Consider the following 14,209-nt stretch of genomic DNA (forward strand, 5'->3'; position numbering starts at 1 on the left):
ATAAGTGACAAGAGATCTATATTACCAGTCGTTATTTGGCACCCTTCCCCTTTGCTTCTGTCTCTCCCAACTCCCGCACATGGATGTTCACAGACCCCTCTGCGAGATCATCCTTCCCATCTTCGAAATTCGGACTAACCGCGATAGCCAGGTACTTCCCGTTCCCACTGAAACCCACAGCCGCAACACTCGACGGATACTTCTGGTACTGCCTGATCCTCCGCTTCGCGATTCCGTCCCACAGCGCAACAACACCGTCCCCACCACCAGACGCAAAAGTCCCGTAAACCGGATGGAACGCCAATGCATTCACGGGGTATACAACATCAACATCCTCCGCAGCCTGTCGATGACACTTGAACGCATACTTGCGGGCCTGTGACTCAGGCGACGGGTCGAACCATTCCACCGCAACACGGCCCTCGATACTAGACGAGGCGTATCCATCGTCATTCGGCATGCAGGCGACACAGCGCGTCATAAACTTCAGACTGCTTTCCCGGCGCTGCCACGGCTCGACCTCAATCTTGTTATTGATTACCTCGCCGGATTCCTCGGTGAGAAGGGCCAATGCCTTGAGGTCGTAGATATGGAGGGAGCGCGAGGCCATGGCGACGACGAGCTTAGTGGCTGTGAGGGAAATGGAGAAGGGTTTGGAAGGGAGGGGTACGGTGGCAGAGGGGATGTCTGCCGTTGTATCGACGCGATGCACGTGTAATGTTGAGTCCCAGGAGGCAGAGACGACTAATGAATGTTCTTTGCTGTAGACGACGTTGCGGACACCGGCGTCGTGGCTGCTGAGGACGGTTTGTTCGGATGTTGCTAGGTTTATTCTGTAGCCGTTAGCCTCCCAGTGACCAAGACCACAATCAATCCAAATAGAAGGATGCTCACCTCCTAACATCCCAATCCAACCCAGCCGTATAAACCTCATTGTCATTCGCGCCATAACAAACATCCAGCACCGGCGCGCGATGCTCAAACCTCTGCAACAACTTCCCCTCTCCTACATTCCCGTTCTCATCGCGCAGGTCATACAAATAGACATTCTTATCCCACGACGACACGACGAATTGTGTAGACTCCGGATCTGGCGAGAACTTGAGGGCGGAGATGGCATCGGACGGCGGAGAAGCGACGGTGAATTGATCTGAATTGTTAGCATATGGTCATTTCCAAGAAGCAAAATAGCATGGGGTAGTAACCTACTTGACGCCATGGTTGTGCACTGCACCGGACTGAACTTGCTAACTCTTCGGTGTTTATGCGGTTGTTGTTGGAGATTGTTCCGTCGTCATCGAACTGAAGATCGTTTTCTGCCGCGATTCACCGCCATATTATTTCTCCCCGCCTCTATCAAACAAACATCTGATTTCATTCATCTATAATATTTATATCTTTATTGCTCATACGGAAGAATGCCCTTCGCGCAACTAGTCATCGGCCCGCCCGGCGCGGGCAAATCAACATATTGCAACGGCATGCACCAGTTCCTCGGCGCCATCGGCCGCAAATGCTCGATTGTTAATCTGGACCCTGCGAACGATCAGACGTCGTATCCGTGTGCGCTGGACGTGCGGGATTTGGTGACGCTGGAGGAGATCATGGGAGAGGATAAGCTTGGGCCGAATGGGGGTGTGTTGTATGCGCTGGAGGAATTGGAGCAGAACTTTGAGTTCTTGGAGGAGGGGTTGAAGGAGCTTGGAGGTACATTCTCTCAACTGGGATACATGGAGGGAAAGAAGCTAATTTGTATAGATGACTATGTTCTATTCGATTGCCCCGGACAAGTCGAGCTATTCACACACCACGCCTCGTTACGGAATATCTTCTTCAAGCTCCAGAAAATGGGATATAGAGTACGCCTCCCCTCTAGTCAACCGAACCACTACTAACCCCAGCAGCTGATAGTAATCCACCTAATCGACTCCTACACCCTAACACTCCCCTCAATGTACATCTCCGCACTCCTCCTTTCCCTCCGCGCAATGCTCCAAATGGACCTCCCGCACCTAAACGTGCTCACCAAAATCGACAACCTCTCCAACTACGCCCCCCTCCCCTTCAACCTCGATTTCTACACCGAAGTCCAAGACCTAAACTACCTCCTCCCGCACCTGGAAGCCGAGTCCTCGCGCTTATCGCACGAGAAGTTCGGGCCGTTGAATAATGCGATTATCGACTTGATTGAGGAGTTTGGGCTGGTGGGGTTTGAGACGCTGGCTGTGGAGGATAAGAAAAGCATGATGAGTTTGTTGAGGCAGATTGATCGGGCGGGGGGGTATGCGTTTGGGCCGGCGGAGGGGGCGAATGATAGTATTTGGCAGGTTGCTGTTAGGGAGGGGTTGGGAAGTATGGATGTGCGGGATGTGCAGGAGAGATGGCTGGATGCGAAGGATGAGTATGATGAGAAGGAGTTGGGGGAGTTGGAGGAGGAGGCTGCCTGGACTAGAGAACAGAATCAGCAACTTCCGGCGACAGACGAGGACGACGAGCTGGCAGATTTCAAAGGACCGTTACCAGATAGCGGGATAAAAGTTGTACGAAAGTAACGCATTATGGGTATCTCAATAATATAAATGACATGTACAGTTAATCAATCAATCCGAATCATCTCCATTATCATCATCATCCATATCAACATCCTCAACCCCAGCCCCAAACAAACCACCCAGCACAACTCCCTCCTTAACCCCCCTAACCCTCGCAACCTCCCTCCTCCCTCGTCTAATCGCCTCCTCCTCCGCCTTTCTCATCGTCCCGGAGACCCTAATCACGCGAAACACGCACGGTCTATTCATCGCGCCGGCGCGTTTCCCGGCGTAGCCAGAGCCGGGTGTGTATTCGGGGACATGCGAGAGATGTGTGATAGCCGTCCAGACGAGGCGGTAGGATGCGCGCGGGCAGCGGATTATGGCTGTTGATGTTGCGGGGGATAAATACTTCACTGTTGCACCAAGACCATTAGTATTTGCATTCGCAACCCATGACCATAGAGTAAATGAGAAGAGATGGGGACATACCGCTAACACCACCGGCATTAGAACCACCAAGTCTACCGACTCCCCAATCACCGAAAAGCTCTGAGACTTGTTCGCGGATTAACTTTGCCAGGAGGCCGGGGGATAATGTATCTGCTGTTGGGGAGTGGATGCGGAGGTGGTTGTTTGCTTCCGGATTTGCGTCGTCGGGGATTGATTTAGGCCATGAGGAGGGATCGGGGTAAAGGATGTCGAGGAGAAGGTAGCGTTGTTTTAAGCGGACCATTTTGTTTCGATTTGCTTGAGTTAATTGGTTTGTGGTGGTGAGTTGAAGATGAACTTTTATCGGAGATCCGATGGAAAATGGGACCGGAGCTTCGGCCAATCAGATTGTAGTATGGATCTATAAGACGACGCATAGCATTTCCCCCTAGGATTCAACACTTCTACATTCGAATTTCTACAGTCAAAAGTCTGGAATCCATCTAAATTCATGATTATTTGTCATGCCACATGTGCGCACTAGAGTATAAAACAGATACGATGATATAAACCATGCAAAGAAATGAAAAGAAACCATCAGAACTCCAATGTCGATACACAGAAGAAATTTTCGGCACATTATCCCAGGATATCCCGGGTCGCTGCCCAAACAAAGACGAAAACAAGGAGATATCACGTAAAACGAAATTAAATGCTGACCTCGACACGGCCCTCGGCACCACCCTTCTGCAAGCTGGGCAGGAGGTAGGTGATGTCATCCCAAGGGTGACGGTACAGACCAGTGCGGAGACGCTTCTGGTCGAGGTAGTGGGCAATCAGACCGATGCTACGGCCCAGGACGAAGAGACCGTTGAGGACACCCATCTTCATGTAGTCCTCAACCTCCTCGCCAGAGAAGGCACCGCAGTTGCGCATGAGGTCGACGAAGCAGACAGCAACGCAACCGTCAACGTTCAGGATGAGGTTGTCCTTCTTGGAGGTGGTGACAGTCTCGACAGCAATGGCGTAGTCGAGCAGCTTGGTGCTGGGGAAGTTCTTCTTGACAAACTCCTTGACCAGCTCAACACGGAGGTCAGGGTTGTTGCGGGACTTGACACGGTGGCCGATACCGGGGATGAGCTTGTTCTCCTTTCTCATGGTGTCGACAAAGTCACGAGGGCTCATGCCCTTGTCAAAGGCCTTGGTGAACTCCTCAGCAGCACCGTCCAGGGCACCACCGAAACGAGAACCAATGGTCAGCAGACCGGAGACGAGAGCGGAGATGAGGTCCTTGCCGGCACGAGTGGTGATGATGGTGTTCATGGCACCAGAGACAGCGGGACCGTGGTCGGCAGTAAGCATGAGAACCATCTCCAAGAACTTGCCGGCGTAGGCAGGGAGGCGGCGGCGGAACCACAGAAGCGACATGACACCACCGATACCAATGTCCTCCTTGAAGACATCGGAGATGGGCATACCGGCGTAGAGGAGCTCCTGGCCACGGTCGTCGGAGATGGTGGAGATGAAGGCAGCGGGCTTACGGACGAGACCCAGCTCCTGGGCCCACGAGTAGTCAATGGGGATCTTGGGGACGATGGGCTCGGTCTGGGGCTTGATGGTGCCGCTGGCGACCAAGTCCTTGTAGACCTTGCTCAACAACTCAGGCATGTCCTCGAAGGTGTCGGGAACGTGAATGCCAGCTTCACGCATGGCCTTGTTCTTGGCAATGGCGGTCTCCAGGTCAGAGTTGGCGGAGGCACCAGCGTGACCGAACTGGACCTCGGTCTTGAACATGCCAGCGCAAGTACCAATGGCCCAAGCAACGATGGGCTTGGTGATGGTACCGTTCTTGACGGCCTCAATGACACGATATTCCTCGACACCACCGACTTCACCGAGCAGCAAGAGGACCTTGCACTCAGGCTCGTTCTGGAAGCGGAGTAGGTGGTCGATGAAAGTGGTACCGGGGTAACGGTCACCTCCGATGGCCACACCCTCGTAGACACCGTCGGTGTTCTGGGAGACGATGTTGTTCAACTCGTTGGACATACCACCAGACTTGGAGACGTAGCCAACGGAACCCTTGCGGTAGAGCTTGGAGGCAACAATGTTGTCCATCATACCACCAGTGTTACCGATCTTGTAGGCACCGGGCTTGATACCACCGACGGTAGCGGGGCCAATGATGGTGATGCCCTTCTCCTTGGCGGTGACAAGGATTTCACGAGCACGCTGGTCTCGTTAGCTAGATATCGACTTTCAACGGGGAGACAGAACATACACGCTCAGGAACACCCTCTGCAATGATAGCAATGGACTTGATCTGGGGGCAGTTCATCAATTCCATGGTAGAGCTGTAGACGGAACGGGAAGAAGCGAAGTTGACGACGGTGTCGACGTCGGAGTGCTTGGCGATGGCCTTGGTGACGTCCTGGTAAACGGGAAGGAGGGTCTCGCTGGTACCCCAGTACATCTTGCTGACGAACTGGCCACCGAAGGTGTAGATGATACCGGCGACGGAGGGGGTGCTCCGCTTGCAGATGAAGTCAAAGTCTAGCATACCCTGGACGGCCTTGGGCTGCATACCACTGCTCAAGTCAGTCCTGACTTTTGACCCTCATGATTGTTTCGTTGCGGTCGACTTACTATACGAAGCATCGTGTCTTGTTGTGGAAGAGGGTGTGAGAGAGGGGAGAGAGCACACGGCTGGGGGGGCTGAAACGGGTGATATTGTCGTTGGCCGACTGCAAGCCATTGGCAGTGCTGGCCAGAGGAGCAGACTCGGGCATGATGGCTATACAGAATGGATGTTAGTTGAGCACAAGAGCAGTAGAGAGCTGGTACATACCTGAGGATTATATTAAGTGGGTAGGTAGATAGATGTAAAAAGATGAAAACAAAAGATGAAAGATGGGGGGTTTTTCCCTGATACTAAAAAGAAGAAGAAGAGAAGAGAGAAAGGAGGATGGTCAGGGGGGTGGGAGAGAGAAAAAAGATGGACAGGAGAGAAGAAGAAGAAGAAAGATGGAGGGAGAGGATGGGATGCTGGCTGTGACGACGATATCGGGGAACAATACAAAAATAACAGCATACCAACAGACTGGCGAATACTCTGTAAATTTGATACTGCTCAACAAACCGTGTGTCAATCGCGGATCCACCGCTGGTTGGGGCTCAAACCACCCCGCGGTTGACCGCCTATCTTATCGATTGTTTACAGGGTAGAAGTATATACTTTTACAGTAGTACAGAGGTGGTATCTACTGTATCTACTGCTAGAGGGCTGTGATAATGAATATTCTAGAATCGTTGGAATGTACAATATCAATTGAATACAGTATATGGATACAGTCAGCAGTAAGAAAAAGCAGAACTATTCCGTGCTCCGTACGGACTCGTCCGACTGTGTGGTATCACGGCTACACTGTATACAAGAGCACACTTGCAAAAAGCGAAATTACCTGTCCACCAGCCAGAAAAAAACACGCAATACCAGGCTCCATTCCTTCCGTTTCGTCCCCTGTGTTGCAACCCAACAATCCGGACCATGCATGGCCATATCAGAGTTTACAACGCACACTTGTACCAGTATACAGTACATAGATAGTATAATTCTTCACTATCAATCAATTGACACTTTATATGATATAATACTGTAGTAATATACATTACATACATTACTTACCAGCAATTGACCACGTTGATATGCCGGAGTAGTCCTATGAAATACCTGGACACATGTGAGAGAAAGTACTCGGTACTCATGATCCCACGCCCAAACTAGGTTTAGTGTGATGGCTCCACCGTGAATCTCAACAATCAAAGTGGGTCACCGCCTACCCCACTGAATCCAAAAAAACATGTCATTTTCCTAACTGTACCGTTTTGCGACGGTAACAAATTCTCCTGGATCGGCCTCTGTTCCTCCTTTCTATTCTCTCTTCTGTTCCCTCTCTCTATCTCCTTCTCATCCCTCCTCTTCTACTTCTTTTCTACTTCTACTCCTACTTCTACCACTTCTGTTGCCATATACCTCCTCTCTCCCTCTTACTTGCTCTCCTCCTCTATACCCCTCTACTCTACTCTTTATCTTTACTACATCTAATACCTCACAATGTCTGCTAAGTCCATTCTCGAGGCCGACGGAAAGGCCATCCTCAACTACCACCTCACTCGCGCTCCCGTCATCAAGCCTACTCCGCTCCCTCCCTCCACCACCCACAACCCTCCTTCCAGACTCGCTTCTCTCTATTTCCCCGACGACCTTGCTGTGAAGGATGTCCTTGACCAGGCTGAGGTCACCTACCCTTGGCTCCTCACTCCCGGCTCCAAGTTCGTTGCCAAACCCGACCAATTGATCAAGCGCCGTGGCAAGAGCGGTCTCCTTGGTCTCAACAAGACCTGGGCTGAGGCTAGGGAATGGATTGAGGCTCGTGCCGCAAAGGAAGTCCAGGTTGAGACCGTCACTGGTGTCCTCCGTCAGTTCCTTGTCGAGCCCTTCGTTCCTCACCCTCAAGAGACCGAATACTACATCAACATCCACTCTGTTCGTGAGGTAAGTCACTCGCTCATACAAGAGGTATAAGATGGTCAAGAGCTAACAAGTGTAGGGCGACTGGATCCTCTTCACCCACGAGGGTGGTGTCGATGTTGGTGATGTCGACGCTAAGGCTGAAAAGCTGCTCATCCCCGTCAACCTCAAGAACTACCCCTCCAACGAGGAGATCGCCAAGGCCCTCCTGAACAAGGTCCCCGAGGGTGTTCACAACGTCCTCGTTGACTTCATCTCCCGTCTCTACGCCGTCTACGTGGACTCTCAGTTCACCTACCTCGAGATCAACCCCTTGGTCGTCATCCCCAACGCCGAGGGTACCTCTGCCGAAGTGCACTTCCTTGACTTGGCCGCCAAGCTGGACCAGACGGCCGAGTTCGAGTGTGGTACCAAGTGGGCCATTGCCCGCAGCCCTGCCAACCTGGGCCTGGCCACCGCTCCCCAGGCCGACAAGGTCAACATCGACGCTGGTCCTCCCTTGGATTTCCCCGCTCCTTTCGGTCGTGAGATGAGCAAGGAGGAGAAGTTCATCTCCGACATGGACGCTAAGACCGGTGCCTCGCTCAAGCTCACTGTCCTCAACCCCAGCGGTCGTGTCTGGACTCTCGTTGCCGGTGGTGGTGCTTCCGTCGTCTACGCGGATGCCATTGCCTCCGCTGGTTTTGTCAGTGAGCTCGCCAACTACGGTGAGTACTCGGGTGCTCCCACCGAGACTCAAACCTACAACTACGCCCGTACCGTCTTCGACCTCTTGCTGCGCGCCCCCACTCACCCCGAGGGCAAGGTCCTCTTCATCGGTGGCGGTATTGCCAACTTCACCAACGTTGCTTCCACCTTCAAGGGTGTCATCCGCGCTCTGCGGGAGGTCGCCACTACCTTCAACGAGCACAAGGTCCAGATTTGGGTCCGCCGTGCTGGTCCCAACTACCAGGAGGGTCTGAAGAACATCAAGGCCGTTGGTGAGGAGCTTAGCCTTGACATGCACGTCTACGGTCCCGAGATGCACGTCAGTGGTATTGTGCCATTGGCTCTCTGTGGGAAGAAGACGGATGTCAAGGAGTTCGGTGCTTAATTTCTTTCATTTCATGTTATATGTTTTGTTTATGTTTTCTTTCTATTGTTTAATTCCTGGGCTTGTTTCAAACGCATGGCATGGTACGATATCTTTTTCGTTTTTGTCGATTAAAATGATGACTGGTGTGGACCGTAAATTTCTAGACTTGAGCTAGTCGATAATATGATGACTTCAATACTTACTATGTTTCCGGGTAAACAAATAGCCATGAATAAAAAGAAAGAAAGGACGAGAATAAGCAGGAAATAAGCGAAATCAAAAAATACACCTCACAAACCCCTCACGTGACCCTGTACAAACGCTGTATTACCATCAACCTCAACGTCCAAATAAGCACCCCCCCCCCACCCACACGGATCCAAGATCAAAACTAAATTCAAACGGCACGGGAAGGATCAAGATCGATCGGTCCACACAAGCCCCCCTGATTGACAGGCACAGGCACGTTGTCCCGGGGGAGAGGAAGGGGAGAATGAGAGGGGCCAACGTCTTCCGCACGTCCGAGATGACGGAGGTTTCCGAGGTGGGACGGTTGAGTAGTTGCGTGTCCGTGTGTCAGTCGGGGCGGGCCTTGGTGCGTTGGAGAGTTTATTTTGACGGTGTTGTGTTTGTGTCTGTTTTTGTTTTGTTTTGTGTGTTGGTTTTGAGATGGTATTGCATTGGACTTTGGCATAGAGTGGATGTTAGGGCTATGCGGCATGTATGTATGTATGAGGGGCGTACATATTTGCCGTGCAGGTTGGATAAGCTGTCTATATTTTTTTCGATAAAACTCCGTGTAATTATGACACAGACTACAAGTCCTCTTGAAATACTCAGACTACATTGTATTCTGTGTTATCTGTAGAGATGTGGTTTCGGACAAATGGAAGTCTTCCGTATTCGATATGGGCTGCGGTGGGCCGTGTTGTAGTATACATACATGACTCGATAAGATAGTGATATAAGTTTATCTGCTTGTATATACATGTGGAGAAGTCGATTTCTTCTACGATGCTTATAGATTCTATGTATACACGAGGTAGAATGCAGAATAGTTGAGAATATATCTATCTTGTCCGACCTTCCCACATATCCACTACCTCTAGACTGCTCTTTGTCGTTCTTATCCATAGTGATGTTAGTTCATCTTTTTGTATGTATGAAGAAGTTGGTTTTCTCCATGAACGTCTGTATACTCTGCATACGCGCATGGTGGAATAGTGTAGATTGCATGAGGATCTATATATCTTGCCCGGCCTTCGATAAACCCGGATATCCACTACCTTTATAGACTATTTTATCTGGTTCTTGTAGGCGTATATCCGCTTGTACTCAAGCAGAATGCCTGCTCTTCTTGCAGCTATATGAAACATTCTAGATACATACTCGCTGAGCTATAGATATGGCCATGTTGCCCTCTTATACTCTAGTTCTGTCACGGGCTCGGAAACTAGCAGATAAAACGAATAATATTCATATCTGGACTAGGTAGCCTAACAACGAGAATATCGAATCTGGGGAAGAAGAAGAAAAGGAAATCTATCTAGGCGATGAACGGTCTTTATAGGCATTTGTGTGGTGCGGCTTAAGCCCTTGTTTGCCCATATTGCTTGTATGGCATCGTTTGATATGTTGGCGCTGTTTGTCTGGCGTTGAGCCGTTGAGCCGTCACAAGTTCTGACTCATACATTCTGGTGTCTCTAATCATATGTCATCGTCTTCTTCTACTTCGTATAACTATGAATCCCTGCAGTTCCAGGCAGCCGTCTTTTCAGAAAGCAAACTTATGAGGGAAAATCCGTACATATAATCAATGTCATGAGACGGATGGTCGAGAGGAATTGAGTCTCAAGTGCTCCTCTGTCACAGCCCTACCTGCTCGCTGGACGGGTATATACACCGGTGTAGGAGCTGCGATCATTCACTGCGCAATCTCATAATTTTTTTTTTTTTTTTTTTTTTTACTCTTCCATTCTTTATACATATTTAAATCTCAGGCCATAGGGCAGTCTTTCATATTCGGGATGCACTGCGGTGGAGCAGCAATTGTACATGAACATATGCATCCTGCTTCCATGAGCATTTTACTTTTTTTTTTTTTTTTAGCTGTACAGCGTATATCATGGAGTAATTTGTAAGTGAATGTGGTAAGATGGACATCGTCATAATCTCTATAGCCGTATTTCTAGGATAGTAATATATCCTGGTGAATATATGTTTTCACTGAGACAGTTTTAGGAAACCATGCCTACGGTCTCCAAGCGTTGGTAAGGCAATTGCATTGCCCTGAAAGAAAATCTAAAGAAGGCTAGCTCAACCAGGGTGGGTATATATTGGCACACCTCTGATCTACCAAGTCAGACATACAGAAACTACCAAGTACCTACTTGAAAGGAGAGAGCACCTCAACAGGAAGCACTTTTACGCAAAGCGGCTGTCTGTCCAGAGACAACATACACAATGGGGACTGGTCGTTCTAACCTCTCGCGTAACTCGCTGAAGGCAAGCAGATAACGACCTCGGATGATATTAAAACGTCTTTGAAAGGACCCAGAGAGCGATAACAGTCTTCACCATGACACCAACGTTCACCCACCTACGGTTATTGCCCTGAGCGTAACCATATTTATTACACAATGCATGGAAGTCATCTCAAACAAGGGCAAATGAGGGTCATGAAGAAATAAGTCTAAGGCCGCGGATATCTTAGCACTGAGCTCTGGGTCCAGTCAAATGAAGCTGAAAGCTCTCTGCGAGATTTTCCCAGAGGTATATTCCAGGGCTATTTTACAATGGGCAGCATGGGTCTTGGGATAAGGAACGCAGGTGCCGCAGACCGCGATGGACGCAGACCAAAGGAATTTAATCTGTTTCTGAATTTACTGCTCAATATGAAATGAATGTAAGACTCAACTGGAGGAAGCACCTAGTAAGTGATGGTGATGGCCAAATTTGTTGCCGGCGTGCCTTCATTCGGCCCACTAGAATTCCTATCGCCGCTGCGATAAGCCCGTAAATTCTTCCTTTTCCAACTCAGCATACTCCCCGCATTCTGCGTTCTCAACCAAGGACCTATTTGTTCAATATATCTACAGATTATCAGAGAAAGAAATAACAAAAAAGAGAAAAGAACAATGGCTGATACAGACGAAGCGGCAGCCCACCTCCCAGCCTCGCAGGACTCCGCACCGCAAATCGAAACCGACCTGTCCGACGAGACGCAGGACTTCAGATTCCTGAATAACCTTGCCTTGTGAGCTCCTCCGCTGCATTTACACCAGTTGCAAAGTTTAGAAAAGAGCCCATTCTCACAATAATGACCGTACAGCCCCTCCGACTCATCGCAAACATCCCTCCCCCGCCGCGGCGAAAAAGACTTCGAACCAAATCCTACAAACTACCAGGCCGATATCCTCGATGCGTCGCGTCAGGCGATGCACAATGCGCTTTCGCATCCGCGGTTACATCATCCCAAGCATCGAGTTATTGCGTATTATGCACCCGATGGACCTGCGCCGCCTGCGACCAACGTGAGTGAAGAGAAAGACGAGAAGGAGACTGCTACGAACGACGACGAGGAGCAAAATCCAAAGAAAGAAACAAGCGCAGATGCAGGAACAGGGATAGGTGTCCCTGCGGACTCATGCGTATACGTCCCCAACCCCAAGGGTCAATACTTTAAATCAATGGGCCGGGCAGATCGCTGGAACCGGGTATGGCTGTTACCCGAAGAAGCGCTGTATCTCATTGAACGTGGGAGTCTGGATATCAGGTGGCCGGTATCAGTTACAGGACCTACCGCTGAAGAAGGTGAAGAAGATTTGGGGATCCCGATGAGTTTGCAGGCGGCGTATGCGTGCTTTACTGGGAGAGGGGGGTTGTCCGTGGAGCGGTTTTCGGTATATACTGGATTGAGGCGGCTTGGGTATACGGTTATTCGGGCGCCGGGGTGGGATGATGAGAGTGATGAGGTGCAAAATGAGGAGAGTGCGCCGCAGCAGGGTCTAGGGATTTTTGGTCGATTCCTGCATTGGTTGCATAACTGGAATAGTTCGACAGGGATTACGACTACCGGTCCTGTGGTGGGATTGGGTTTACACCGGAGTTACAGTAAGCATTCCATTCTCCCACGTTACGAAACGCATCGATTCTAACTAAACCCAGACGCCATCTACCGCAAACTCGCCGTCATCCCCTACCACGACCCCGTCACACCCCAATCTCCTCGTCGCAAAACAACTCCCCCCTTCCGCGTCGTTTTCCACGTCTACAAACCCTCAACCGCATTCCGCAAATCCGCTCCTCCAACCTCCGACTTCAGAATCGCAGTTGTCAACTCCAGAACCCAAACCACCATGCCAACGCTATCCCAGCTCGGCGCACTCCTCGAAAGCACACCGTTAGACCCCCCGCGCGGCGAGAAGATGGATCGCATGATGTACATGCGTCTCCGGCACGGGTACCGAAATGTGATTCTTGCAGTCGTGGATCAGGGCGTCGTTAGTTTTCTGAGAGTTGGGGATGCGGCGTTTGGGAAAGAGAAGGTTTATGCGGAGAAGCCGCCGGGTCCTAAGAAGGGAGGGTTTCGGCCGCGGCCCAAGAAATAAGTTTCTTTCTTCTAAGTGATGACTTGCATTAGATAGATACCCCGGAACAAAAGTTGATACCGTTTCTATGGAATAAGAAGAAGATATGCATGTCTCCCCTGGAATAAGGCCCTGATATCCACTGAACGGATGAGGACCGAATAAAAGGGAGTTGTCATGCGATTAATCTGCCATCATCTTTAGAACACCCGTCCATAAATTAGATTGGGGGGACGAGGGACGGATGTAGATGTTCTGATGGCGTCAACAGTAAACAAGATGTTCCACTGCATCCTAGTAGAGATTGGAACGGGGAACGAAACATCGTTCTCAATTAACCTGGCTGTAGCCTTCGATTATCCAAACCCAACGCCATCCAGCATAGAGCCGCAAACTCCAATCCCCATTATGTATAAAATGCAATGCAGCAAAAGTCATACGAATCATAAATCATCAATCCCAGAGCAAGCCTTGCCTGTCAACCGTCAGCACCAAACCCCTCCAGTCCACAGTAAACAGACACACCAAGCACACCTAGGTATCCAAATAATCCGCCGCCATCAACAACTCCAAGCACAGCTCCGGCGGGATCTCCATATCCGGCACATTCGCCTGCTCCTTGTTCTTCTGATTGTAGCAGAAGTACTCGCATACTTTCTCCAGGACCACGCCGCTCAGGGTTTCGAGGACGCAGCGTCCTGTGATGGCTTCTGAGAAGTTGCCTATTCGTAATATGTGGTTAGCAAATGTCACAGAGCAAGCGAGGGAAGTAAACGAATAGAAAGGTCAGGAGCATACTGGATGGGTCTAGCATGCGGCGTATTGTCCCCGAAACACAGGCTGTGCTGCGCGGGACGACGAACTCGAAGCCGTCGCCAGAGATAAGAGTCACGTATTCTTGTTGTGCCTGTGTTGACATGTTGTTACTCGCTTGTGCTTGTATGTAGAGAGGAGGAAAAGGAAAAGAGTTGGAGAAAAACGGTGTTTCCATGGATTATTCCGATGTGGCCCGTGCTCAGTCAAGCTCCGGCGGAATTATTCCTGTGACGTC

At 50.3% G+C, this 14,209-nt stretch overlaps 8 protein-coding genes across 8 annotated transcripts; 3 read left to right on the forward strand and 5 right to left on the reverse strand.

Moving 5' to 3' along the window:
- Window positions 1–31: 31 nt before the first annotated feature.
- Window positions 32–1,219, reverse strand: ASPGLDRAFT_31474 (WD40 repeat domain-containing protein; the record flags this gene model as incomplete). Its single annotated transcript, XM_022544054.1, has 3 exons — window positions 32–833; window positions 895–1,150; window positions 1,210–1,219. The coding sequence occupies 3 exons, from the start codon at window positions 1,217–1,219 to the stop codon at window positions 32–34; spliced, it is 1,068 nt and encodes a 355-aa protein (XP_022404988.1).
- A 199-nt stretch (window positions 1,220–1,418) lies between these two features.
- On the forward strand, window positions 1,419–2,552 carry ASPGLDRAFT_31475 (GTPase GPN2; the record flags this gene model as incomplete). Its single annotated transcript, XM_022544055.1, has 3 exons — window positions 1,419–1,707; window positions 1,759–1,859; window positions 1,905–2,552. The coding sequence occupies 3 exons, from the start codon at window positions 1,419–1,421 to the stop codon at window positions 2,550–2,552; spliced, it is 1,038 nt and encodes a 345-aa protein (XP_022404989.1).
- A 48-nt stretch (window positions 2,553–2,600) lies between these two features.
- ASPGLDRAFT_116988 (Rpp14/Pop5 family protein) lies at window positions 2,601–3,267 on the reverse strand (the record flags this gene model as incomplete). Its single annotated transcript, XM_022539826.1, has 2 exons — window positions 2,601–2,947; window positions 3,024–3,267. The coding sequence occupies 2 exons, from the start codon at window positions 3,265–3,267 to the stop codon at window positions 2,601–2,603; spliced, it is 591 nt and encodes a 196-aa protein (XP_022404990.1).
- Window positions 3,268–3,380: 113 nt separating this feature from the next.
- On the reverse strand, window positions 3,381–6,143 carry ASPGLDRAFT_41865 (putative ATP citrate lyase, subunit 1). Its single transcript, XM_022545501.1, has 4 exons — window positions 5,812–6,143; window positions 5,610–5,757; window positions 5,245–5,551; window positions 3,381–5,195 (listed from the first exon to the last, which is right to left on the reverse strand). The coding sequence occupies exons 2-4, from the start codon at window positions 5,750–5,752 to the stop codon at window positions 3,672–3,674; spliced, it is 1,974 nt and encodes a 657-aa protein (XP_022404991.1). The 5' UTR covers window positions 5,753–5,757; window positions 5,812–6,143; the 3' UTR covers window positions 3,381–3,671.
- A 934-nt stretch (window positions 6,144–7,077) lies between these two features.
- On the forward strand, window positions 7,078–8,587 carry aclA (putative ATP citrate lyase subunit (Acl); the record flags this gene model as incomplete). The annotated part of the gene is made up of 2 exons (XM_022539798.1): window positions 7,078–7,518; window positions 7,574–8,587. The coding sequence occupies 2 exons, from the start codon at window positions 7,078–7,080 to the stop codon at window positions 8,585–8,587; spliced, it is 1,455 nt and encodes a 484-aa protein (XP_022404992.1).
- Window positions 8,588–8,957: 370 nt separating this feature from the next.
- ASPGLDRAFT_41869 (uncharacterized protein) lies at window positions 8,958–9,407 on the reverse strand. The gene has a single exon (XM_022545502.1). It carries the CDS (start codon window positions 9,288–9,290, stop codon window positions 8,967–8,969), a length of 324 nt encoding a protein of 107 aa, XP_022404993.1. The 5' UTR covers window positions 9,291–9,407; the 3' UTR covers window positions 8,958–8,966.
- Window positions 9,408–11,706: 2,299 nt separating this feature from the next.
- Window positions 11,707–13,179, forward strand: ASPGLDRAFT_31479 (tRNA-splicing endonuclease subunit SEN54 family protein; the record flags this gene model as incomplete). Its single annotated transcript, XM_022544056.1, has 3 exons — window positions 11,707–11,825; window positions 11,901–12,682; window positions 12,737–13,179. The coding sequence occupies 3 exons, from the start codon at window positions 11,707–11,709 to the stop codon at window positions 13,177–13,179; spliced, it is 1,344 nt and encodes a 447-aa protein (XP_022404994.1).
- A 513-nt stretch (window positions 13,180–13,692) lies between these two features.
- Window positions 13,693–14,077, reverse strand: ASPGLDRAFT_63239 (elongin C; the record flags this gene model as incomplete). The annotated part of the gene is made up of 2 exons (XM_022548631.1): window positions 13,693–13,880; window positions 13,957–14,077. 2 exons carry the CDS (start codon window positions 14,075–14,077, stop codon window positions 13,693–13,695), a joined length of 309 nt encoding a protein of 102 aa, XP_022404995.1.
- Between the last annotated feature and the right edge of the window lie 132 nt (window positions 14,078–14,209).

This window comes from Aspergillus glaucus (genome assembly GCF_001890805.1).
Source record: "Aspergillus glaucus CBS 516.65 unplaced genomic scaffold ASPGLscaffold_2, whole genome shotgun sequence".
In the NCBI taxonomy this organism is placed as follows: Eukaryota; Fungi; Ascomycota; class Eurotiomycetes; order Eurotiales; family Aspergillaceae; genus Aspergillus; species Aspergillus glaucus.

What these genes read in the sequence shown, in the direction of transcription:
- ASPGLDRAFT_41869 (XM_022545502.1), bottom strand. Translation starts at nt 9,290, where the DNA reads ATGCCGCATAGCCCTAACATCCACTCTATGCCAAAGTCCAATGCAATA.
- ASPGLDRAFT_41865 (XM_022545501.1), bottom strand. Translation starts at nt 5,752, where the DNA reads ATGCCCGAGTCTGCTCCTCTGGCCAGCACTGCCAATGGCTTGCAGTCG. An exon ending in AAGACACGATGCTTCGTATA is followed by an intron (nt 5,552 to 5,609) that starts GTAAGTCGACCG and finishes TGACTTGAGCAG; the next exon opens with TGGTATGCAGCCCAAGGCCG. An exon ending in CAGAGGGTGTTCCTGAGCGT is followed by an intron (nt 5,196 to 5,244) that starts GTATGTTCTGTC and finishes TAACGAGACCAG; the next exon opens with CGTGCTCGTGAAATCCTTGT.